We start from the raw sequence: 26,866 nt of genomic DNA, 5'->3' as shown, positions 1-26,866 counted from the left end.
GCGATCCCACCCCGTCTTCCTGGGAGTAAATGAGGCTGATCCAGGCGGGCATCTTCCCGAGTAAAAGGCGCCAGCTGAGCGTGTGGTGGTTACTTCCGAGTAAAAAATAAATGCATGCATGGAAGACAGGATCCGGGGTAGGCGGAGGACGGTGCAATGCTAATGCATGCAAATGAGATGCAGATTTGGAAAAAAGAAAAAAAACCAGTAACTCTTAAGCCACCCCCCCTTCCCCCCCCCCATATCCCTTCCTTTGGGGGAAACTTCAAGCGTCAAGCCTTGTTTGCGCAAAGGGAGGAGGAGGAGGGAGGACTTCAAAGGTTGCCAGGGTGGCCGTCCCTCCCGGGGATTGCCATGGCAACGGGGTGGAACAGGGCGGGGGCCCTGGGCTGGCTGGCCCGCTGGGGAGCCCCGGTTGCAAAAAGCTGGGCGGCGTCGGCGGCGGGGACTTTGCGGGCTTTCGGATCCTCCGCACCGGCCATGGCGGCCCTCAAGGTGAGCCGGCCGAGTCCCGACCTTCAGGCCTCCTTTGGGGAAGAGGGAGCCGGCCAGCCCCATACATACAGGGCAGGCAGACGCCCAGCCCCACAGAAACCTCCTCCCTAGAGCAGGGGTGCAATCCCCTTGGAGGGCAGCTGGCCTCCCAGCCCCCCCCAGGCTGGCTCCAGATGCAGTCCAGAGACACCCCCCCCCAAATCGGCCTGCTTTCCAGCCCCATAGAAAGCAAGGCTTTGGGGGTCTGTGCTTGCAAAGAAGCGCCCTATAGCGGGGCTAAAAGAAGGGGCGCCTTGGATTTACCCCCCCCCCGTGGTCAGCCTTGGCCCTCCTCTATTCTTCTGCCCCAAAGAACAGCAGCTCTGGATCTGTGGGGTAGAAACACAAGCCTAGGGGGACCTGCCTAGACCTATAGTGCTAACCTTTGGGGGTGGGTTTGCAGGGCAAAACTCTGGGGAAAAGATTAGCAGCAGATGTTCTGGGACTTCCACTCCCAGAAATCTTGGCCAACAGAGGTGGTGGTGAAGGCTTCTGGGAGTTGTAGTCCAGGAACATCTGGAGGCCCAAGGTTGGGGACCTCTGCTGTTTAGAAGACACTCCCTGGCCTATAAGAGCAGTTCCAGCCCCACAGAACTTGGGGGGGGGGGCTGTAAAGAAGAATCAGCATAATCTCTGATCGGCAGAACTGGAAGGCACCCTATAGATCCTTGTGTCCAGCCCCTGTTAGGCGGACCCCCCCCAGGGGATTTGAACCCCCAACCTCTTGATCCACAACCCGAGACCCGAACCTTTAAGCTCTCCAGCTGTTTTTAGACACACACCCCCTCTCTGGAGAAGAATCGCCTTAGAGACCTATAGAGGTCAAGCATTGTTCCAGGGAATTGCAGAAAGCAATTCTTTTCCAGCTTTTTCCTCCTGGATGTTTTGGACTTTTGACTCCCAGAATTCCTGATTTTTTTTGGCCGACCGGAACGTGGAGGGCCTCAGGTCCAAAATTTTGGTACGCTGAAGGTTGAAAGCCGTTGCTGTAAAACACGAGGCTTGCGTGTAGACAGTAGGAAACCTGGATGGAGAGGAGCACAGAAATGGGTTTTTTTTCCCCCCAGTCCCCCATCTCTTTCCAAACCAGCCTAAGATTCGCGTCAAAGGAGCGTTACAGAAAAATCATACCCAAGAAAAATCTATATATAACCATCTCCCCAAAGCGCTCTTTTTCCTGGAAGATCCCTTCTAGGTGGCCCAAACTGATCTAGCATTGAATCTTAGGGAGAATCAGTTTTACATGGGGATTAAACCCTTGCCACCTTTTGACAGATTGGAGACAAGCTGCCCGCCGTGGAGGTCTATGAGGGAGACCCTGGCACTAAAGTGAATCTGGCGAGCCTCTTTAAAGGAAAGAAGGGCATTCTGTTCGGGGTGCCCGGCGCGTTCACTCCGGGTTGCTCAAAAGTAAGTAAGAGCCTATCGGTGTGCATTTATTACGTGCAAAGTTTGAGGTAGTCTTTTTAAAAAGGAGCTTTTTCCAACCTTTCCTTGTGGTACCTGTTTAGTGATGTTGCCTCTAGCTCCAGATCAGAAACCTGGCAGTAGAATATCAATAGCTAAGGGGAAGCTGGAAGAGTCATGATTACAGTGGTGCCCCGCATAGCGACGATAATCCGTGCAGCAAAAATCGCTGCAAAGCGATTTCGTTGCTATGTGAGTTTTAAAAGCCCATAAGAATGCATTGAAACCCCTTCAATGCGTTCCTATGGGCTTAAAACTCACCATAATGCGAAAATCCTCCATACGGCCGCCATTTTCGCTGCCTGGTAAGCAAGGAATTGGCGCGAAAACACAGCCAGCTGCCATTTTGTTTACCTGGTGGCCATTTTGGAACCGCCGATCAGCTGTTAAAAATCATCGCTTTGCGATGATCGGTAAGCAAAACAGGGTACCGATCATCGCAAAGCGATTTTTCCCCATAGGGAACATTGCAATGCGATTGCAAAAGCGATCGCAAAAAATTGTCGCTATGCGGTTTCATCGTTAAATGGGATGCCCATTAAGTGAGGCACCACTGTATTTTCTAAAAAAGAAAACATTCTGGAGCTCTAACCAATGTCCAAGTCAACGGTTAAATGAATCATGAAGAACTCCCGTTTCATATTTGTAGTGGGGTATGACGGGGTTGTGAATCCACATGTTTGGGACTGCAGTTCTCAGCCTCTCTTGGATTTTAGTATGCTAGATTATCTGGGAATTGAGATCCAAAATTTCTCTGTGTCTAAGGACTGGCACCTTCCTTCACCAGCTGTTGCTTGTTCTCTCCATAGACTGTGCTCTCATAGTCTTCTTCTTTTCCTGCCCCCCTACCCTTACACAGACCCACCTCCCAGGCTACGTGGAGAAAGCAGGACAGCTGAAAGGCAAAGGAGTGGAAATCATTGCTTGCTTGTCGGTCAACGACGTCTTCGTCATGAATGAATGGGGGAAGGCACACCAGGCTGAGGGAAAGGTACGTCAAAGGGGAGTCACGGCTTTCTTTAAAACAGCCATCAAGTTTCTAGTCCTTCCCGTTGCAGTGGGCTTGCAGCATTTGAAGGGGTGCAGGCAAAGGACGATGGGGTCGATGGAGAAACGGGAGAGACGGCTGGCGGAGGTATCTAGCAGTTCCCTCTATCTGCTCCTGGTAGGATTTTGAAAGAGGGTTTTTATTTGATAAGTTTGTGCAACTTCTCTTGAGTCTGCGAAGATTCTCCGTCATCCACGTGTGGTTATCTGGAACTTGAGTCATGGCAACTGAAGTCCAGTTGCCATGACCCAACTTCCCAATTCTCTTGAGTCGCGTTTGGGGAGAGAAGATGCAATGTGATGTACAGTGGTGCCTCGCTTAACGATGATAATCCGTTCTAGGAAAATCGCCACTAAGCGAAAACATCGTAATGCGAAAAAACGCATTGAAACCCCTTCAATGCGTTCCAGTGGGGTCAAAACTTACCGTCCAGCGCAGATCCTCCATAGGGCAGCCATTTTCGCTGCCTGTCTTGCGAGGAATTCATCCCAGAAAACAGTAGGGAGCCATTTTGTTTACCCAGTGGCCATTTTGAAACCGCCGGTGAGCTGTAGGAAAATCATCGTTTTGCGAAGAATCGGTTCCCGAAGCAGGGAACCAATCATCGCAAAGCGAAAAAACCCCATTTAGACCATCGTATTGCGATTGCAATCACAAAAAGATTGTTGTAATGCGGTGTTGTCATAATGCGGGGCAATCGTAAAGCGAGGCACCACTGTAGTAGATCAAAAGCCGGACTGTGATTCAGGAGAACATAGCCCAATCTCCATGTTGCCTTGGGAACATGTTAGTAAGCCACTCCTTGAATATTTCACATAGATAAGTACCCTAGCATGTTGGAATTGACCTGACAGCAGACACACCCAGCAAATAAATTCCTAGTAGCTTATGTCTCCAGATAGCCAGAGGTTCCTAAATAAATTGAATGCCTCCTCTTAATACAGTGATTACGCCTTAATAAACTTCGGGAGCAAACACAGAAGAACAGAGATAACAAGGCTCAAAGGAATATTTTCTGCATTTAATTGGAAGTGGGGGGTTCATGCTCTGATCTAACAGAGTATAAGCAGAAAGTAGCATCCTCAGAACTGATGTTCAGAGACACACTGTTTGCGCCTGTGATGGAAAGTTAATGCCCCCCCACTGGGCCTCCAGGGTGAAGAGCCAGCCTGGGTGGCCTTGGGCAAGCTGCACAGTTCCACAGCGCCCCTAGTGGGGGAAAAGGGTAAAGCAGTTCTGAATATTCCCTACCTGGAAAATCATAATTGTAAGAATTGACTTGACTGCACCTGATGATGATTAGAAACCCATTCAGCCTTCTTCAAAAGAGAAGAGTCTAAGAGGACTCCATCTTTCCATATTTTTAAAAAAGACTGGGTGACCCCAGTTGTATCTCCGTCCATTCCTGATTAGAATTGATGTAATGGGTTTCATTGTTTTTCTCCACTGTATTGATTCGTTGCTTAAATCCTGATAAATCTGTATTGGGTTTGACCTATAAATTAATAGTTCCGTTTTTTTCTTTCGTGACCTGGAGAAATTGCTCTTTTTTAGCATAGTTGAAAAATTTCAATATTATGGGTCTTATTTCTGGGGTACCCAACAAAATGAATTCTCTCTATATCCTCTTCAGCCACATGCTGGGAGTTCATAATAGAATTTATCCAGGTCGCCACTTCCTGCTTAAGGTCAGCTCCTTTTTTGCAGCTCAAAATTCATTATTTTGATGTTGCCTCTTGAGCTGTCTTCCAGATAAATCACTTTCTTTTGCAAATCATCTATCTTCTGTTGTTGTGCCTTTGTTTTCCCTGACGATGATTAGAAACCCATTCAGTTTAGGGCCTAATGTTCGACAAGCACAGTCATGCCTGAACTAAAGGCACAGGAATTCCTATCTTCTCTACCTTTTAAAAAAATGCAATTACCGGTAGTTTGATATTATTCTCTTTATGAAGACAGTGAAGAAAGTGGTGAAGCTTTACAGAGACCTATTTCAAAAGGGGGTGGGTGGGGAGGGAAGGAATATACACAGAGCAAAATCATGCCTATTTCTTGTTCTCGGAAATTTGAACTCTGAGTGTTACTCTGTATTGGTAATACAAAGTTGTGTAATCTTAAAAGAGCGCCGTGGTGTTCGTTATGCCACAGCACGCTTGCAAAAGAATTTGTTCTTAGTGTGCAAGAACTGGATCAGACCAAAATCCAGCTAACCTAGTATTCTGTTTTCAGCAGAGAACAGCCAGCCACCTCTGCAAACACTTCCAAACGTAGGCCTTTGATGATCCCACTCCCATGTATTAGAACTCTCTTCAGACTTTTGGGCTCTCTTTTGTTACTCGTGTAGCACTGAGTTCCACAAATCAATTGTACAGCTTTTTTGGGTGGGGGGCTTTGTTGAACCGACAGGTAGTCTTACCGAATCGGTTGGCCCTGCTCCCTGACAAGTGTATCTATCTCATGCCCACCTTTGCTGCGCTTGTGTTGTACATTTTGCAGCACAGGCATACAACCTCAGCAGGCATGCTTAACCTGCTAATGTCCCATGAATTACAATGGTGCCTCGCTTGACGAGGATAATCCGTGCCGTTGAAATGGCTGTTAAGCGAAATCCTCGTCAAGCGAAATTAAAAAGCCCATTAGAATGCATTAGAAACCGGCTAATGCGTTCTAATGGGCGAAATACCTCATTGTAAAGCAAAGATCCTTCATAGGGCGGCCATTTTCCAGTGCCTGTCTTGTGAAAAATGCCTCCTCTAAAAACAGCCAATCAGTTGTTGAAAAAACATCGTTTAGCGAAAAATCGGTTCCCGAAGCAGGTGAAAAAACCCATTCAAACATCGTTTTGCGATCACAAAAACATCATCGTGAAGCGGATTCATCTTAAACAGGGTAATCTTCAAGCGGGGCACGACTATCACGAAGATGAGAAGGGCTGCAGTGAATAAACTTGAGACATGTTATTTCTTTGAAAGCTGATCGTTGTCCTTATTCGTGCAGCTGCCTCTGACTGCCATTGGCTTTTGGAGGGTGTTTCAACATTTTTGGGAAAGCAGGCTTGTATTTCAACACTTGCCTGCTTACTGTAGGAGCCTAGTCATTGCATACAGTCGGAGGAGGTAACTAGAAGGCTGCAGCTCCACTCTCTTCTGCATTCAGCGTGGAATTTAATGTCCTGCGTAGGAATCATATGATTTTTTAGGGATGTTCAGAAGTCAGCTTTAAAGGTGATGATTTCTCAAAGAGATTTTTTAAAAATGCTATGTGGTCTTTTGTACACAAGCCGCTGGACGATTACCCTGCTCTATGACGAATCCGCTTTACATTGATCTTTTAGCAATCGCTTTTGCGATCCCTAAACAATGTTTTTTTCGCTGCGCGATGATCGGTTCCCTGCTTCGGGAACCGATTTTCGCTTTACGGGTTCCAAAATGGCCACCGGCTGAAGAAAATGCTCCCCCCTGCTGTTTTCTAGGATGGATTCCTTGCTTTACAGGCACCGAAAATGGCTGCCGTATGGAGGATCTTCGCTGGACGAGCAAGTATTCAACCCATTGGAACGCATTGAACGGTTTTCAGTTCGTTTCAATGGGTTTTTTAAATTTCGTTTGACGACGTTTTCGCTCTACAGCGATTCCGCTGGAACGAATTAACGTCATCAAGCGAGGCACCACTGTGCCTTTACTAGACCACTAAAAAATCTGAAGCAGAAGCTAGCTTAGTCAGGTCCACTCTGGATTTGTCGATTGTACCAAAAAAATAAATGTAACTGGGCATGTTTAGCCTTGAGGGAACAAAGACAGAGAGGTGATAGGGTAGCACTTTTCAAATATTCAAAAGATAGTCATACAGAGGAGGGGCAGGATCTGTTCCCCATTATCCTGGAGTGCAGGACACACAAAAATGGGCTCAAGCAACATGAAGTCATATTTAGGCTGCATACCAGGAAAAAAATTATTTATTGGACTTATATACTGCCCCATAGCGCTACAAGCACTCTCCGGGCGGTTTACAATTTTTTTTAATTATACAGGCTACACATTGCCCCCCCCCAGCAAGCTGGGTACTCATTTTACCGACCTCGGAAGGATGGAAGGCTGAGTCGACCTTGAGCCGGCTACCTGGGATTTGAACCCCAGGTCGTGAGCACAGTTTTAGCTGCAGTACAGCGTTTTAACCACTGCGCCACGAGGCTCTTCTTAACTTCTTAACTGTTAGAGCACTATGACAATTGAACCAATTATTTTTGGGAGGTAGTGAGCGCTCCGGAGCAGGATATTTTAAAGAGAAAATGGGACAACCATCGGTCAGATCTGCTGTGACTTGGATTCCTGCACCAAGCAAGGACTTGGACCCAGTAAGTCCTACGGAACCCTTCGAAGTCAATTATTCTATGATTCTACAAAAGTCCCACGTAGCTATTTATGCCGGAACTCTTTGTTAAAAGTGAATTTCGAAACGGGGGGGGGGCAGCAAACTTAAGTTGTGAGTGTTGCTGCTTGAACCCTGTGTTTCAAAAGCATGAGGAGGCCAGCTTTCCTAATTGGGCAATTTCATTTGGGGGCTTCCTTTTCTTGTCTTCCATAGGTCCGGATGCTGGCTGACCCAACAGGAGCGTTCGGAAAGGTACTGGATTTTCACCCAGTTTCGACTTCTGTGAACCTAGGGAATGAAATGGGTGGGGTGGGGTCATTTCTTTTTCCTGCTAATAATTCTGCTCCCTCCGCGGTCATTTCTTGGGGGGAAGGATGAGATGCCTAAAGCAAGGTTGATTTATGTTCTTGGACTACCAACACCCAGGATTTTGAGATCTGTAGTCTAGAACCCCAAATCTAGATGATCCTCATGCTGGCAGGACAGAGTTAAAACACTGTGGCTTTCAGAAGCAAGTAAGGTTTAAAAATATTCATGTTCCCCTCAAGCAGCCAGGCAGTGTCTGATCTATACTAATCCACGCCTGGCGTTTCCAGAATAGTTTTGCTTTCTGTTTTGAACCCTCATCATTCATTGAATGAGCCCAGATTTTAGTATTAAAAGAGAAAGCAAGCATTGTCAGGCCTCAGGGTAGTAATGCAGGAGGAGGAAAGAGTGATAAGGAACCTCCCTTTTTTTTCCTAAATAGCCCCTTATTTATCCATCCCAGAAATTATTTAATTGCGCCTGCCCGTGTTTGGTTAGCTAGGTCTCCCAAACAATGCTTCCCCATCCGATGGGCCAGTTAGGTCTTCGTCTTTACTTTCCAAATACTTAAGATTTATTTTCCCTCGCCAGGCCACCAACTTGTTGCTGGATAAAGAACCGCTTCGGGAACTCTTTGGGACCAACCGGTCTAAACGGTAAGGACAAGCAGGACAGGGAGAAATTGGTTTTAGGACTGGGAAGAAAAGAGCGATCATCCTTCCCTCCTCCAGCTGCTACTTGCCTTTACTTCAACTCTGGGACGGTAGCCTTGTTAATTGATTGCAACAACTACCAAGAAAAAAACACACACACAAAAACCAGCGTTCTATCGCTAAAGTCAAGCAGATAATAACCCATTGGCTGAAATCCTGTTGCCCAGTTAGGCAAAATGCGTAACCTTTAAGGGAGAATTGCTGTAAGTTGAGAAATCTCCGTAGCCATTATCTATTGCACGCTGAGCCGTCATTCACTGCTAAAGGTCCCCCCTTTTGTGCAACAAGATATCAGCCATTGACTCCATTGGTGAATAATAATATATTCAACGCCTTACTTAATCCCGTTGAGTTAGTGGGTCTGCTCAGTGCGAGACAATTAGCAAAACAATAACCCTCAGATCCTAAAGATCAACAAAATTTATCATGCATAAGCTTCGGTGGGATTTCTGATGTCATGTAGTGGATAGAGTGATCAACTGGGACTCTGGAGAACAGGGTTCGAATCTCCACTGACCCATGGGAGCGGAACTTACTGGGGGAATGGAACTGGGAAACCCATTCCTTAAATATCTCACATGCCTTGAAAGCCCTATTAAGGTCGCTGTAAGTTGGTTCCAACTTGACGTCACAGAACGCACGTTCTGTCTTAAAAGACTAACAAGTTTTATCACATGCAACTTTCTATGGGAGTTTAATATAAATCAGGGGAATCAGATTAGAGGGTATAGACTCTCAAGGTAAGTAAATATGTTGATCTTTCAGATGCCACAACATATCCTGCGACTTCGTGGTCTAATCCAACCATTTACTCCTGGGAGGAATATTGCCAGTATCCCATCTTGGGCAGGTGGCTGTCCAGCTTCTCATCCAGGGTGGAATTGGGTGGGTGGGGGGTTGTGGATTTCATTTAAGACTTGTCTGGCTCTTCCTGCTTTTCATCTGCAATTCAGGCATTGAATTATAAATAGAGCAAATGTTTGGCATGTTTCTGCAGCCCGGTGTTGCTCCTAAATAGATTTTGATTTTGGATCTGATTTTGATTTTTCTCCTTTATGCGACATTAAGAAAGTTAGACAGCCATCTGTCAGATATAAAGTGGTGCCTCGCTTAACGACAATCCGTTCCAGGAAAATCGCTGTTAAGCGAAAACATCGTAAAGCAAAAATAAAAACCCCATTGAAACGCATTGAAACCCGTTCAATGCGTTCCAGTGGGGTAAAAACTCACCGTCCAGCGAAGATCCTCCATATGGTGGCCATTTTCGGTGCCTGTATAGCGAGGAATCCGTCCCTGAACACAGTGGGGAGCCATTTTAATTACCCGGTGGCCATTTTGAAACCATGGATCAGCTGTTCTAAAAACATTGTTTTGCGAAGAATCAGTTCCCGAAGTAATTGCGATTGCAAAAAGATCGTCATAAAGCAGATTCATTGTAATGCGGGCAATCGTTAAGCGAGGCACCACTGTACCTTAAACTGGGATTCCTGCCCTGAGCAGAGGGTTGGCCTCGGTGACTTTATAGGCCCCTTCTCGCTCCATTATTCTGTTATTTAAACTAGTGGTTCCCAAACTCCGCTAACCCAAGTGTCCTTGGACTGCAACACCCAGAAGCCTTCGCTGCTAGCCACGCTGGCTGAGGTTTCTGGGAGTTGCAGTCCGAGAACACCTGGTTTGCTCAAAGTTGGGAACCACTTATTAAACTGTTGGTTGTTGTGAATCATGTCTCTCCCTCCTCCACTCTACCGTACCCTCTTTCACAGATTCTCCATGGTGGTGGAAGATGGGTTCGTGAAGTCTCTGAACGTGGAAGAGGATGGAACCGGTCTCACCTGTAGCTTGGCCAACAACATTGTGTCTCAACTCTGAGCCACGGACGCGGGGCTCCCTTGTGGCTGTCACCGATCTCCTGAAGCCTGTCGGCAACAACTTTCTGACCCCCCCCACCTGACAGTTGCAGGCCGACATCTCACGCAGCATCTAAAATGTAGCCTAAATTGGCGTGGCGGGAGAACTTTATGTAGTTGCTTAAACCCCTTCCCTGTGCGCTCAGTTTGCTTAGATACAAATAGCTTGAAATAAAACCGTAATACCTGTTTTGCTTGTCTTTCTCTGTGTCCGCAGCTGGCGCATGTGCTGAGGGTTGGTTCGATGGATTGACTTTGACCTGTCAAGTCTTCTAGGCTTTACATACCCTGTTTCCCTTAAAATATGACCTAACCTGGAAATAAGCTTTAGTAGGATTTTTCAAGATGCTCGTCATATAAGCCCTATCCAAAAAATAAGCCCCAGTTAAGTGAAACCCAGCCCTCCACCCTTGGGCAACAACCAGAAGATGATGACATGACTGCATTTGAATCAATGTAGATGGTTGTACATGACAAAAAATAAAACATCCCCTGAAAATAAGCCCTAATGCGTTTTTTTGGAGCAAAAATTAATATAAGACCCTGTCTTATTTTCTGGGAAACAGGGTATATTTTGATCCAAGATGATCCACTTTTGCGTGGCATGGAAAGTAATATTAGAGCATCAAACACAGGGAGGGAGAAAGATAATGATTACTCAGAAGTGAATTCAGTTCCATCAAGTGGAGATAATGATCTAGAGAAGTGGAATAAACTTGGAGGAGCACAGGATTGTAACAATAAATAATAATATCCTGTCCAATCAATTCTGACCCTTTTCAGTTTTCTAGGTAGACTACTGAGAAGTGCTTTACCCTTCCCTTCCTCTAGGGGGAGCCCTCTGACTGCAGCTTGCCCAAGGCTACCCAGGCTGGCTCTTCTCCCAGGTGGCGCAGTGCGTGGCCCTGTTGTGGTTTCTGTTGGTTGCGCTTTCCAGAGACCACTTCCTTTTTTACAACCTTCCACTAGACACAACTTTTAACGATGTGTAATTAATTCCGGCACATTTTTTTTAAAAAAGCACCCTTAACTGCTAGGGGAAGTAACAAGAGTTGGAATTTCAGTGCTGGGGAGGGTTAACTCCCCCACCCCGCATAGCGCTGACTCGAATCGCCCCCACAAACACACACTGAAACTAGCTTAGTAGTCCCGAGGGAGATGTGGTCTCCTTGTAGTTTGTCATCGCTGTTGTTATGTGCCACCCAACCATTCCCGACTTACGGCAACTTTGTGAATGAGCCGTTTTCAAAACGTCCGCTCTTGCAGACTCAAGCCTGTGGTTTCCTTTAGGGAGTCCGTCCATCTTGTATTTGACCTTCCTCCTTTCCTGCTGCCTTCCATCGTTCCCATCATGATGGTCTTTTCCAGAGAATCCTACTTTGTCAGGATGTTCCCTATCCACGAGGCTCTCCTCCCGGCAACACATCTCAAACAAATTAATCTTTTTTTCCTGCTGGCTCTCTTCTTCGCTGCCCGACGTTCACACCCATAGACACTTTATCGGAAAGCAAAAATGTGGATAATCTTGTAGTTGGCGACAAATGTGATATTTTCAGTGAACTAATCTAGGGTTTTTTTCTTTCATTCATTCATTCAGCGGATGTATGAATGGAAGCTTTTAAGTCGCTTTTATTCCATCACCCAGGGGGTGGGGAAGTACATGTTTTTTCCACCTTCATGATGCTGTTCTAAAAACTCAAGATGAGCTGGCACGTTGTTAAGCTGATCTTAGCTGCCACTAAAAGGTTCTGCTCCCAGGGGATCCCGGTTTATTTTAAATTTTTTCAACCGAGCATCAGCAGAAAAGTGTGCATTTTGCTCTTTTTTTCTCGGTTTTGCCATTTTGCACCGGCGTTTTAAAAATAAAGTTTACCACCCATAAGCTTGAATTGGTGTGTGGGGGGGGAGCCACAAAGACGCTAAAATTGTTGCCTGCGCAGGATGCGGCCAGTTGAGCGGCTGATACACCCAAGCATCGGCTTTGCCTGAAAGCTTCGCCCCGGGCCAGCCCTGCTATCGTCACACGAGAGTTTCTCTGTTTGTCTCATAACACATCTGACCGCAAGATGAGAAATTACAGTCTTAGCTTTCTTGAGGGGAAAATTTTGGCGGATGTCATTCTGATCTTGTGCGCGTCTCCCCCGACAAGGGACCATCATCTCCTAGTACTCGCAATCCCATGCTCCATGTGTGTCACGTTATGTCCCATCAAGTCGAAGCCAAGTTTTGGTAACACCCCCCCCCCCCCCAGATAAGTTAGATATTTAAGTGAGAGTTTTTACCAGTTCCACTTCATCCATGGCCGAGCAGAGATTTGAACTCAGGTCTCCTGAGTCCTAGTTCATCAGTATCCACTACACAGCACCTGTGGGTATCTTGCCACACTCCCACGCAAATGTTGCATCCTTTCTTAAAGAGACGCAGGGTGTGTGGTTGTGTTCGCCTCCAAAGCAAGCCTCCTGCTACATACACAGGATGTCCTTTGCTTACCCGACGCAGACGATGTGTGAGCGGCCCTTGGAACTCCTTGCCTCATGTTCCGTTCTCCCCGCCTGGCACCAACCCTGGCTTACGGCCTGAGACTCTGGAGCCAAAGTCGGCAAGAGGCATTCGCGAGAGAAGTTTCTGCTCTCCGCCAACTCGACTGGACCCTTTCAGGAGGCGATGGATGCCTTCTCTCCCACCTTCCTCCGTGTCACCTTTTCTGCGGTTTTCCGGCTGCTGTGAGCAAAGGAAATGAAGTCAGCCAGAGCCGGGCTTCTCTCCGTGGCATCTCCATTTGGCCGGCGCACTTCGACACATGCTCCCGAGCATGAGGGATCTCTCAACAACGGCGTGTTAACACTAGGGACTTCCTGTGCGGTGGGAAGTCAGATGCAAACAGGTCCCTTAATTCTGTGCCGTGGACGCCTTCCTCCTTGGCTCCCCCCACCCGCTAAATTAAGGAAGGAAGCTTAAACTCCGGTTTTACAGATGTAATGCACCCTACAAAATAACAGACACACCTAAAGCCGGCAGGGAACCCTTTGGAGAAGAAGAGAGTCTCACCTGGATGCCATGATGGATGGAGACGATGCAGAAATGGTGGAAGATTTCGTCTCAGGACCGCTGGTGACTTGGGTAAGGGTCTCCGGGGGGGGGGGAGGGAATAAGTAAAGGCTGATTCTTTTTTGAATGGAGTGAGGTTGACACTAGTGAGTCACCCCACAGTTGGGGGCCCATTTCAGACCTGTCATCCAGAATGGTACCAGGCGTGGTTTGGAAGAACCTTCCCTGGCTAGCACACTGCTGTTTAATCCAGTAGACTGAGTGGGTGATATATAGATATATACACACACCAGAAAAAAAACATGTATTAGATCGACCATGTTTTCAAGATTGTGGAACAGATTATTTGATTTGTTGCTTTCATTTGGTCTGGCTTGATTTGGTTTTGAAGGATTTCTTTCTATTTTTAAAAATCTACCCAATTATTAAATGTTAATTCTCAGCAGCTTTCTGCATGACCTTCTTGGCTGTCGCGCCCTAACTCTGTAATATTCTCATCACAGAAGCATGCGTGGTGCAGAGTCTTATGTACCTGCAAAGTTTTAAAGATTTATTTTTAATTGTTTTAAGACTCGGCTTTGCTGTTGGCCTTCTGTCGCTTTGACTGTTCTGTCCGTTGTGGATTTAATCGAGCTTTTCGATCATCGTTCTACTCTTACCAGCCTTTGGAGCTGAAATGTGGGTTAGAAATGTTTCCAGTAAGTTCGGTTCTAGAAGATAAGCTTATAGCTTTGCTCCACCAAAGGAAATGAGTTAAAATCCAGGGGTGACAATGACTTTTTTTTAGGATCAACCCAAATATAAAAAAGCATAAGAGACCTCAAATTTCTTGGGAGTTTTTTAAGGAGAGGGTGGCTGTTCCTCTCTAAGCAGCCTCTGGCTAAGGATGCTGAATCTTGAAATACTGTTAAGATTAAAGATTGGATATACAGTGGTGCCTCGCTAGACAATGATAATCCGTTCCACTGAAATTGCTGTTTATCGAAATCATCGTCTAGCGAAAAGCATTTCCCCATTGGAATGCATTGAAACCTGTTTAATGTGTTCCAATGGAGAAGAATCGTCGTTGTCTAGCGAAGATCAGCCATAGGAAAGCCACTTTGTGAACCGCTAATCAGCTGTTTAAATAGCTGTCTTGCAAAGCTTAGGTCCCGAAAACACCCGTTTTGCGAGTGCGGAGGGCGCTGTCAAAATCGTAGTCTAGCAAAAATCAGTTTGCAATGCAGGGACCAAACATTGTCCAGCGAAATTCGCCCATAGGAATCACTGTTTTGCAAATCGCTATAGCGATCGCAAAAAGTCAACGTCTAGCGAAAAAACTGTCAGGCGGGGTAACTGTCTAGCGAGACACCACTGTAAAGTAAATATTGTTCATTGCTTTATAAGGTGGGGACACACCAAAATGTTGCCCACGGTGATGACCTAATCGGTTTAAGAAAAGGCGAAGCTGAGATTGTATAATTTAGGTAAGAGTCAGGTGGCCATCTTTTACAGCGGACAATCCTCTGTTTTTTTTCCCCTTCTACTGCACTGGTTGCCAACCTTGGGTAACTCAGGTGTTCTTGGACTACAACTCCCAGAAACCTCAGCCAGCACAGATGATAGTGAAGGTTTCTGGGAATTGCAGTCCAAGAACACCTCAGTTACCTGAGATTGGGAAAAACTGTTCAACGGGAAGGGCAATCCGATCCAAATCAAATTTATTGAGAGAGGGCCATGACAGAGGCGAGCAAAGAGGCTTTGAAATTACCAGTAATTAACATCTTAATTAGCACACTAAGCAACCAGGAAGCGGTGGACCTGGTCTGAGTCTTCCCTATTAAAGGGATATTTATTATATTTCTGTTTAAATTATATGAATCATCTCTATTTCTGCATCTGTGGGTGCAAATTAGCATTGTTGGGGAACCCCCAGCATAGAAACCAAGTCCCTCGTTTCTTCCTGACGGCCAAACAATTAATTTGCATCATGTGGTGCTTCAGAGCATCAGAGGATAACCACATGCCTTTTGTTGCTTAAAGCAGCTCCATGTCTAACTGCAAAGCTGACCAGCTCCTCCGTTTCTGTCATCTGGGAAAGAAAGAAAAACTAACATTATTCCTCTTATTTGCGTCCTTTTTCTCTACAGGTGCAAACCATGGAGTGTCTGGCAGACTCAAGATCCGATCAGCCCACTTCCCCTCAGGAGAAGCAAAACCACGAGTGCAGAAAAGAGTATTTCGTCAAGCTTGTGAACGGCGACTTCCTCATCCGCATCATGGAGACTATGTAAGTCCTTATTTTCTTAGCATATCTTCTGCACAACAGATGTACGTCAGTTTATGTGGTGAGTTAAGTCTGGATTACTGGCTTAATGGCTGAGTGGATCCAGAAGTTGGGAGTTCGAATGCCGCACTGTGCCTCCTGGGAGAGGAGCCAGCCTGGGTGGCCTTGGGCAAGCTGCACAGTCCCAGGGCTCCCCCTAGAGGAAGAGAAGGGTAAACCACTTCTGAGCATCTTGTCCCTGGAAAACCTTGAAAAGGGTCCTCATGAATCAGAATTGATTTGACAGTGCACGATTATTATTTTCATTCGATGTGGAACCGTCAGGATTAAATGTCAAACTGTCAGAACTCGTTTGAGAAAAAGAAAGTTGGAAGCAGTGTTCTTCTGTTAGCTTGTTCATTTGCTGTTGATCTGTTCACAACTGTAAGTAATGGAACATTTTATTCTTTCTCCTACAAATGCCTCAGGGTGAGTTATTGAGACCTTAAGTTAAGGAGAAAGGGTTGAGCTGTCTGGGAAACTTGTAGCTATTCTCTTCTGCAGGTCTCTGTGCTTCTGCTGCATAGAATAAGGAATTTTACCAGAAATCCAAGACTCTGCAGCAGTTACCGTATTTTTCTGTGTATAAGACGCCCCCCCATGTATAAGGCGCCCCCCCACTTTTCTAATCCAAAATTAAGAATTCTAAATGGGGCTTAGCAAGTGTAAGGGGAAAGGGATCAAAGTGCTGCAGGATCGCTTTGATCCCTGCTTTCCCCTCCACTTGTTTTTGTTCTCTCCTCAGCTTAGTTCCGTGTATAAAACGACCCTCAATTTTTAGTCTAAGGATTTTAGACAAAAGCATAGTCTTATACACGGAAAAATATGGTACGTGCCACCAATTTGCTTCTGACTTACGATGATGCTAATTGGGGTTTTGAGTTATGTGAGATGTTTAAGGACTGGTTAACCTTTATCACCTTGAATTTCCATAACTGGGATCAGATCTGAACCCAGGTCTTCTGATTCTTAGTCTAATCAATGTGACAAACCCAGACCTACTGGGATCTGCCACACGTTACACTAAGCTGCCACCAACCATTCCCTATAAGAAGTCACACAGACCAGGGATGGATTTTCAAACAAATAAAGAATAAGGTTTATTTAAATACACACAGGGAAAATAAAATAATCAGGTGAATAAGATAAAGTAACGTGGCTTAGTTTCACTCATACATACACACAGTTTGGTTCACACAGAACCCTTAACTTGAAGCACAGACCCTGAACCTATCAGTTCTGGCTAACCAACAGACACCTGAACCTATCAGGTTGGTACTCTGACACACAGTAGTACCCTGTCTGACACACAGACTCCCACACCAGCTTGTTCTTCCCAGCTGCTGCTTCGTCACATCCCAGCGTCTCCTCTTCACCACACAGGCTTCACATTTATATACAGTACAGCCCCTCCTCCTGATGTCCCGCCTTCCACTCCCCATAGGATGGAACTTTCCCTCCAAACCCATGACAGACAGGTAACATCAGTGCTGTATGTAACACCTCCCCTCTTTATAAGTTGTTTTGTAGGGGGAAAGCTAAGGTGCTTTTTCCCAAAAAAACAACCTGGATAAAACACACAAAAACAGTTATACATACAATATCATACTTACTTATACTTACATTCTAAGTTAACCATATCAATTAGGCATTTAACCATTTACCATATACATTACATCAATTTACCTTTATTCTTACAAACCAAATTCAAAAAATAGGTACATTTAACTTTTTGTCATCAATATATATACATAGTCCATGTTTCTTTCGCCGTCTTCATTCTTCAGGTCTTCTTGACAAGGCGTCAGCAACACAGTTCACTGACCCTCTGACCACCTTCACTTCAAAGTCATAGTCCTGCAGATTTAAAGCCCACCTCATAAGTTTGCTATTGTGGGTTTTCATTGTCTTTAACCATTGCAGTGGTGAATGGTCAGTGCACAGAATAAAATGTCTTCCCCAGATGTAAGGCTTGGCCTTCTGGATCGCGTAGACTATGGCCAAACACTCCTTCTCCACGGTTGCCAAATGTCTCTCACCTTTTTGAAGTTTCCTACTCAGGTAGGACACTGGATGCTGGTCACCATTCTCATCCTCTTGGCACAGAACTGCTCCTACCCCGCTGTTAGACGCATCGGTGTAGATGATGAACTCCCTGTCGAAGTCTGGAACACGCAGGACTGGATGGTTGATGAGCGCCTGCTTCAACCTCTGGAACGCCTCCTCACAGTCGCTGGTCCACGGGATGCGGTCATCAGCCTCCTTCCTCGTCAGATCGGTCAGCGGAGCCGCAATCTCGCTAAACCTCGGGATGAACTTTCTGTAGTAGCCCACCAACCCAAGAAATGATTTGACTTTTTTCTTGGTGTTGGGTCTGGGCCAATCACGAACTGCTTCTATTTTGGCCTCGAGGGGTTTTATCACTCCTCCCCCTACCATGTGACCCAAGTATTTTTTTTCTGGGATACCCAGCTGCAGTTTGCTCTCTTTGCAGGGCCTGGGCCAAAGCACTCCCTCCCCTGGGTTAAAGTGCCTCTCCCCGGCTTCCTGGTCATCCCCAGCTTTCTTTCTGACCTTTTGAGCTTGCAGGGTCTCTGCTGCTTGCTCTAGGTTTCTCTTTAGGTCATGCCTTAAAGAGTCTATATATGTTACAACGTCTTGTGGGTCATCCTGGGTGATCTGCTCCCAATTTTGTTTGATCAAATCAAGGGGCCCTTTCACCCTTCTCCCAAATAAAAGTTCAAATGGACTGAACCCGGTACTGGCTTGTGGCACTGATCGATAAGCAAACAAAAGGGATTGCAGCTTCTGGTCCCAATTGTTTGGATTCTCTGCCAAGTAAGCCCTAATCATGCGCATTAGAGTCCCATTGAACTTCTCAGTTAACCCATTACTTTCAGGATGATAGGCAGTGGTTTCCTTGTGCTTAATTCCACAGATTTGCCATAAGCGTTTCATGAGCTTTGACGTGAACGATGCGCCCAAATCTGTGATTATTTCTGAGGCAAATCCCATCCTGGACATATACCCCACCAAGGCATCTGCCACTGTGTTAGTTTCAATGTTAGTCAAGGGTATGGCTTCAGGGTACCTTGTGGCATGGTCCACAATTGTGAGAATGAACCTGTTCCCCCTCTTTGTGGCCTTGGGCAAAGGTCCCACAATATCCACCCCTATGCATTTGAACGGAGTGTCAATCACAGGCAAAGGGCACAACTTTGCTTTGGTCCTGTCGCGGCTATTCCCCTGCCTTTGACACACATCACATTGTTTACAGAACTCCCTGATCTGCTTCCCTATGTCAGGCCAGTAGAAATTCTGTGTGATTCTCTGCTGTGTTTTGTTCACCCCTAAGTGTGCAGCAAACATGTCAGAGTGCCCCCTTTGTAAGATCATGGGGCGATACTTTTCAGGTACCACTAGCTGACTCCTGATCCCATCTCCCCCTTTTGAGATATTCCTCAGGGTCTCTCTATACAAAATCCCCTTTTTCTCCAGAAATCTCACTGGGGTTTCAGGTGTTAGCTGGGCGTCAGTCACCTGTTCAAAACACTTTTGGAGAGTGGCGTCTGCCTTTGGCTCCTGTCCAAATCTGCTGTCTGTGGTTAAGGTTTCCACCACAGCTTCTGAACTCCCCTCTGCTTCCGTCTCTGGCTCATCATTACCCCCCTGAACTGTCCCCGTGGTGGCTTGTGAGCGTGTAATCACTAGCACCCGTTTCACATGTTCAGCCAGGTCATTTCCCACGAGCACGGCTGCTGGCAGAGTCGATGAAATTGCTAGCCGCCAAACTCCCCTCCAGCCTTGAAAGTTGACAGGTACCTCCGCGACTGGCAGTGAGATTATCTGCCCCTCAATCCCTGCCACCTTCATGCTCTCATTTGGGATTACATACTCCCTAGGAATAATATCTGGATGGCACAGGGTCACCTGGGAACAAGTGTCCCGCAGCCCCCTATACTGACGGTCAAGTATTCCTACGTCCACCCCTGCTGTCTCAAACAATTGAGAATCTGTTCTCACGAGCAAGCATCGCTTGACCTCCACAAGAGGACCATTTTCCTTAGCCTGATCAGCAGATGTCACTGTTCCAGATTGAGTCGCCATGGCAACAGGCTCCCTCAGTGACAATGAGCCTTGCTCTTTCTGGACACAGAACACAGCGTTTGGCTTGGTTCTACTCGAATCATGAGGCACATTTCCTTTTATCTGCTTCCATTTCTCACACCCTGAGATTAGATGGCCCTTTCCCTCACAGAAATAACATTTTCTGCTGTACTTGGAGTCTTTCTCCTCTGGGTTTGGTTTTCCCTCCAAAATCTGGTTCCTGGACTGGCTCTGCCCAGAAGGTTTATCAACAAAATGGCCGCCCATTTTTGGCAGGCTCTGAACTAACCCTTTGGAGTACTTAGGGTCCCATGTTTCCCTCATGTTTTGTTCAGAATAATTCAGGTTTTGAGGTTGTGCCTTAACCTGTGTGCCTTCTTTTGGTTTCTTTTCCAGCTCCTTTTGCTTAGCCTCAAACTCAGCCCTGATCTGTAAAATTTCTTCCTCAGCCCTAGCTTTTATCTCTTTTACTTTTTCTTCAGTCTTATCTCTGATTTCTTTTAATTTAATGTCTTTTTGCTGATTATATTTTTCAAGATCTTGCTCACTTTGTCTGGCCTGAGCCTCATACTTTTCTCTTTCCGCAATTTCTTCAACTGATAAATTGTTGTTTCTCTTATTGAGGAATGTTAATTCTAATTGTGCCATTCTAATTCTGTGTTTCAGTTCCATCTCTTCTATCCTCATGGCCATTTCCCTTTTCCTGGCATCTGCCTCTACCTGACTGATTTCAGCTCTTTCTCTGGCCTCACTTTCCATTCTCTCTATTTCAAATTGCCTCATCCTCAGTTCATGCTGTTGGGCTATGATCATTTTCCTAAGTTCTGGGTTTTGTTCTCCTGTGCTGTCACCCTGCACTGAGCCAAATTCATCCTCAGAACCTTGGTCCACCTGGGGGTCTTTCACTTCACCCATTTCTGCCACTTGGCTTCGAGTCAAGGGCATAATCCCCCCTCAGAACAGGCTGCTTTAAAAAGTCAAGCCTCAAAATAAAACGACCACTTTTTTTTTTTCTTTTGCCTCAGAAGCAGCTTTCCCTATAGAATGCTGCTGTCCTTCAGCACTTAACTTGCAACTGTAGCAAGTTGGAGTCTACCCCCCTCTGCTGGGCCTCTCAGCAGGCAAGCTAGCTCACTTCTACTTTACAATTTTGCCTCAGCTTTTTTCCCGCCAAAACCAGGCTGCCTCAGAGCACTCTAATCTAGTCTCCCCAGTTGGCACGTTCTTCCACTAGCGCACCTCCCCGTGAGGTACACCTAGAAGATTACCTACGCGCCTCAGATTGTCCCTGACTAGACCCCCCTTGCTCTGGGCACACTTGCCAAGGCTTTGCTGGACCGCTGGACAACTGGACCAGTCGTATCCCACACGCTGGACACCAATCAATGTGACAAACCCAGACCTACTGGGATCTGCCACACGTTACACTAAGCTGCCACCAACCATTCCCTATAAGAAGTCACACAGACCAGGGATGGATTTTCAAACAAATAAAGAATAAGGTTTATTTAAATACACACAGGGAAAATAAAATAATCAGGTGAATAAGATAAAGTAACGTGGCTTAGTTTCACTCATACATACACACAGTTTGGTTCACCCAGAACCCTTAACTTGAAGCACAGACCCTGAACCTATCAGTTCTGGCTAACCAACAGACACCTGAACCTATCAGGTTGGTACTCTGACACACAGTAGTACCCTGTCTGACACACAGACTCCCACACCAGCTTCTTCTTCCCAGCTGCTGCTTCTTCACATCCCAGCGTCTCCTCTTCACCACACAGGCTTCACATTTATATACAGTACAGCCCCTCCTCCTGATGTCCCGCCTTCCACTCCCCATAGGATGGAACTTTCCCTCCAAACCCATGACAGACAGGTAACATCAGTGCTGTATGTAACAACCACTACTTCACACTGCATCTTGTTTAGCGTACTTATTCTCCTCCCCCCCCCCCCGGGTGTCACTTCTTAGAGACATGATCTCTGAAGGCAGACGACTCTCGTGGAGTGAACCAACGAACGAGTCCTACAGGTTGCAAACACTCCAGACTCTCCTGCAGCGGCTGCGCGACTTCTACCAGGTGGGTGCACCTCAAAGTCTGAATTGCGGCCACTTTTCCTGTGGGTTATTCTCAGTTTGCTCCCGGCAGCCCATGTCTTAGAAGACAGAAGATCCCTGCACCATTTAGGGCAGAAATAATCACGTCTGGTTCAGGAGCCGTTGTACTCAACAGCCAAGCAAGTCCCCCATTGCGTGGTTCATGGTAAGAGTTCCAATGGCCGTCCTCCTGCCGTAGCAAGAGTCTAAAAACACCAGTAGCCAGATTTGGCCCATTCCACCTGGAGGAGGAGCGGGTCTTTTGTAAAGTGAATGGCTCTTCACTGCCTGCTCAAGAGCAACCCCCTCTGAAATCCTCTGGGTTGCAACCAGGACTGTTTGCCTTCATATACTGTGCCGGGAAAAATGCATTTCTCTCCCTCCCAGTGAGTGGGATGATTGTAGTTAAGCTCAGAGGGACGAGGGAAGGCCGGGAGGTTGTGGCAGAGGCTGCCTGCCCTCTTTGCTACCCAGATTCAACCCTGCAACACCTGGCTTCTCTATGCCCCTGTAATCCACCAGGTTCAGATGGATGGGGTATAACCGCCCAGAGTAGACCTTTGATCTAGATGGGCGGGATAGAAATCCAATAAATAAAATAAACCTGCTAATAGCTGATGATCAGTGATCAAAGAATTTCCACATTACCTGATTAATTACAGTTTTTCTCCCCTCTTCCTCCTCTCTTCTTTTTCCTCAGAACGATTTGCAACAGCTGATACTTTCCTCACCCCCTAATATCTACCTCCTGGCCCATCATCCTTTCACAGGTAGGACCACCGGGGAAACGTTTGGTGTGTGGACAGTAAAACAGATGGATCTTTCCCTTCTTGACCTCCCTGTGAGGCGGGAAAACGTGGCCTCGGATCTATTTCTTCAAGATATCAGCTGCTTACCAGCGTGAAAGCCGCCACTTCACTCAAGCTTAATTCGGATCTGGGCCACCTAGTTCTAGAAAGTAGACCAAAGACTCAGATTGGAAGATTAATTATAGAAGATTAATTTTTTAAAGGGTGTGACTGCACATGTGCAAAAGGCCTTCTCCCTGTCCGCCCTCACACCAGCAGGAGCACATAAGCACATGCACACAATTGCTATTCCCAGTCTGGGGCCTGATTTGCAGACAAATTTGAATCTGGACTTGGGATAACCAGTCAGCATGTTTCGGTTGTTTATTCATTCTGTATGTACAGTAGAACCCTTGTATCTGTGGAGGAACCGTTCTAAGCCTCCCCCGTGGATACTGAAAAACGTGGATAATAGTGAACACTGTTTTAATAGCAAACACTATAAATAGCATGGTCTCTGGATCTCTCTACTGGCCAGTTCTGGTAACATTATATTTAGAAATATGAATTTCTAGGACTTTTAATATTTTTTATATTTTCAAGCCGTGGATCAGTCAATCAGCGGATACTGATCCCGCGGATATGGGGGAATCCTACTGTATTCAATTTTGAAATCTAGGTTATGGGAGGGAGAAATGGAAGACAACAACCGGCAGTGCATGCAATATTTTTTGCAGCATCTGCATCCTCTAAATATGGAGTTTCACTCACTCTGAGGTTTTTTTTTTTCTTCCCTTGGTTCCATTCTGGCGTGACGGCCCAGCCCAAGCTGTTGGTGAAATGAAGAAGCTTTTGCTGCTCTTACTGGGAGGCGCCGTCCAGGTACCGTTGGAAAGGGCGCTTGCTTTCTGGAGCTGAAAAGAGAATAGGACGAGGGCAGAGGAAAGGAACTCGTACACTTAGGTTCCATTCCAGTTTCTACAGAGCTATGATTCTGTGATCGAGATGAGCATAGAGTAGACCCACCTGAAAACAGCCTTATTCTCTACTCTACGGTTCTGGTCTGAAATATAGCTTGGTGGATCGCCCAGTGATTTAGGGATCTGGCTACAAGGGTTGAGAGTTCGATTCCCCCACACACACACCTGGAAGTAGAGCCAGCCTGGGTGGCCTTGGGCAAGCTGCACAGTCCCAGGGCGCCCCTAGTGGAAGATAAGGGTAAAGCACTCCTGAGTATTCTCTACCTGGAAATCCTTTTAAAAAGGGTTGTTGCTACAAGTCAGAATTGACTTGATGGCACATGATGATGATGATGATGATGATGGTGATGATGATGATGATGATGATGATGATGATGAGAAGCCCATTTGGTTTCATTACATAATCTGAGGTTCTCATGTTGACGATGATGAAAATTCTCCTCCTCCTCCTTCCCTGCAGCATGCATGATTTTTATTCATTTCACTTATGCCTTCCTTTCCCTCATTTTTCTAGACTAAAAAGCATGCACACACCGAGAGAGAAAATCTGATTATAGATGTCTACACCATGCATGATTTGGCCCTCCGAGGTTTAGAGCTTAATTTTCAAGAGGCACCCCCCCCCCCCAGGAATGGTAAAGCCTTTCTGTTTAGGAAACCCTGAAAGGGGTTGCCGTAAGTCATAACTGGATTTGACGGCATATGATTATTATCAGTCTGGAGATCACTAATAACAACTGCCTCTGTGCATGTGCAGAGTGACTTTGTATCTGGATCAATGCACGGTCACCACTGCTCAGCTGCATTCATTGGAGCAAAGATTTTCAGTAGCTGATAGAATTGTTGAGTATGAGCCACCTCTCAAATTATAGGAAAGACATTCTGTTGTGGTTCTGATGGATTGCCCTTCCCATAGTGTGTACTGATTTCTTGCATGGGGCTTTTGAAATCGGGGCCAGCCGGCATACGCCCAAGGGCGGTGGGTTGCCAACCCCCTCCTTTGTTGTTTCGAAAGAAGCAAGGAAGAGAAACCTGATCGTGTTCTGTGAACCTCCAACAGTGTGAACGCCGAGACAAGGTCATCGGCTCTATCCAGACCCTGGACATCACCACTCAAGCTGCCTTGGTATCTGCCATCCAAGAGGTAAATAACAAACAAAATCAGAACTAGTTTTCCCCATACAGAATGGGGCAAGCTACCATTAGAAAGAACAGACTGTATTTGACTCTTGAGAGTGCACTGCTTCTAAATACGGAATAAGCGTATTATTTAGAGACGCTCTCAGAGTGTAAAATTTTAATCTCACATTTGTACATCAAGCTTCCCAATGGGTTTTTTTTGCATTCCAATGGTTTTTTTACTTTTGCTTGACGACGATATTGCTTAACAGCAATTTTAACAGAACGGATTATTGTTGTCAAGCAGGGCATCACTGTATTGAAGCCTGAGATTAGTAGGGACCCAGATATCTTTTGCCTCTCTCTCCAAGCTTCCCTCTGTGCTTAGCTAGAATTTCCAGAGCAGTGTCCACACACTGACAGTGGGTGGGGGAAATGCATTTTCTCTAGTCTTATGAGCTTTCTTCTTGCAACCCAACATGTTGGGTATGGCTTGGTCTAGAATGGGCAATCAAGACCCGTTAGCCTCACAAAAGAGCTGCTTCTGGGTGAGATGAGAACTATGAGTGTTGACAGAATGTGGGGGAAATTGGAAATAACATTCGGCATGACATCCCTTCCGAAATGAAACTTCTGTATATTATTACTGTTCATGGTTGGCCTTTTAAGCCTAATCCAGAGGGGAGCGCTGAGTAAGGAACATTATGTCCCATGAAGGTCTGTGTAAGAACACCAGGGATATTTGGTAGCATAACCAGGCACTGAGATATCACGAGGACATTAGATGGCGACAGTTTTCTCACAAATTCAGTAACTGATGAGGAAACCAAGAGCAGATAATAAGGCAGGATAAAAGCGATGATTCCCTTGAAAAAATAAATGCAAGATTAGCATTATGAATTAAGGAGGTAGCCAGTACATTAAGGGGATGAGTATTAGAGATGTATATGCGTTGACTGCTGATTGGTGTATTCCCGCCTCTTTGCTCAAAAATCTATAAAATGTAATACAGTGGTGTCTCGCTAGACGATGATAATCCATTCCACTGAAATTGCTGTTTAGCGAAATCATTGTCTAGCGAAAAGCATTTCCCCATTGGAATGCATTGAAACCCATTTAATGCGTTCCAATGGGGAAGAATCGTCGTTGTCTAGCGAAGATCGGCCATAGGAAAGCTGCTTTGCGAACCGCCGATCAGCTGTTTAAATCGCTGTCTTGCGAAGCTTCGGTCCTGAAAACACCTGTTTGCGAGCGTGGAGGGAGCTGTCAAAATCGTCGCCTAGCGAAAATCGGTTTGCGAAGCGGGGACCAAACATTGTTCAGTGAAATTCCCCCATAGGAATCACTGTTTTGCGAATCGCTGTAGCGATCGCAAAAAGCCAAGGTCTAGCAAAAAAAAAACTGTCATGCGGCGTAATTGTCTAGCGAGGCACCACTGTATAAGCATCCCTAGTTGATGTTGGCTGCGTGGCCGGGGCCCGGCTGATTCTGCCAGCACTCTGACCTGGCCTGCCCAGGATGGGAGGGGACCTCGAAAGGTGCTCTGACACTCTGGATTTTGGGATTTTCTTTCCCCCCTCAGGTGACCCGGGAGCCCGAGAACGTGCTAAAGCTGAGCTGGAAGGACTTGGGACCTTCAGAGGCAGAGCAGCTCCTACGAGAGGCCGTCCCTCGGATTCAGGAACTGGTGCACGAGCGAGACGTGAGCTTGGAGGTAGAGGAAATGGGACGGGACGGGATTCCCAGCACCTCCATTCTTGCCAAAGACGCGGGGGCCTGGAGCCAGATAGCAGGATTCTGGGTTGGGGAGAAAGGGCAAGGTGGGTTTGTGCGAGACAGCCCGGCTTGCACTTAAGTGCCCTAACTGAGTGCAAATGGAAAATACATGAAGGAATTCCCATAACATTATGTAGGCTTGAATGTACAGTAGGATCCCTGCAACCGCGGGATCGGTATCTGCTGATTCTCTTATCCGCAGTCTGAAAATATTACAAATATTAAGAAAAAAAATCGAGAAATACTTTTTTCCATGATGTAGTTACCAGAAGATGTAGTTACCAGAACTGGCC

General features: G+C 46.2%; 2 protein-coding genes across 3 annotated transcripts in view; both read left to right on the top strand.

The window, feature by feature from the left end:
• Positions 1–250: 250 nt before the first annotated feature.
• PRDX5 (peroxiredoxin 5) lies at positions 251–10,536 on the top strand. The gene is made up of 6 exons (XM_020801760.3): positions 251–495; positions 1,810–1,944; positions 2,861–2,992; positions 7,634–7,672; positions 8,318–8,382; positions 10,203–10,536. The coding sequence occupies exons 1-6, from the start codon at positions 355–357 to the stop codon at positions 10,306–10,308; spliced, it is 618 nt and encodes a 205-aa protein (XP_020657419.3). The 5' UTR covers positions 251–354; the 3' UTR covers positions 10,309–10,536.
• Positions 10,537–10,714: 178 nt separating this feature from the next.
• CCDC88B (coiled-coil and HOOK domain protein 88B) overlaps positions 10,715–26,866 on the top strand; it is a 41,944-nt gene continuing 25,792 nt past the window's right edge. For both annotated transcript variants that reach the window (XM_078381942.1, XM_078381941.1), the window contains exons 1-7: positions 10,715–13,466; positions 15,524–15,663; positions 21,785–21,893; positions 22,611–22,680; positions 23,522–23,580; positions 24,739–24,822; positions 26,380–26,511. In XM_078381942.1, the coding sequence (XP_078238068.1) occupies positions 13,404–13,466; positions 15,524–15,663; positions 21,785–21,893; positions 22,611–22,680; positions 23,522–23,580; positions 24,739–24,822; positions 26,380–26,511 (657 nt within the window). In that variant the 5' untranslated portion in view covers positions 10,715–13,403. The remainder of the gene's footprint in view (positions 13,467–15,523; positions 15,664–21,784; positions 21,894–22,610; positions 22,681–23,521; positions 23,581–24,738; positions 24,823–26,379; positions 26,512–26,866) is intronic.

Source organism: Pogona vitticeps, chromosome 15 (assembly GCF_051106095.1).
Source record: "Pogona vitticeps strain Pit_001003342236 chromosome 15, PviZW2.1, whole genome shotgun sequence".
Lineage (NCBI taxonomy): Eukaryota > Metazoa > Chordata > Lepidosauria > Squamata > Agamidae > Pogona > Pogona vitticeps.
The sequence above is the reverse complement of the archived record's forward strand: the minus strand, read 5'-3'. Positions and strand labels throughout refer to the sequence as shown.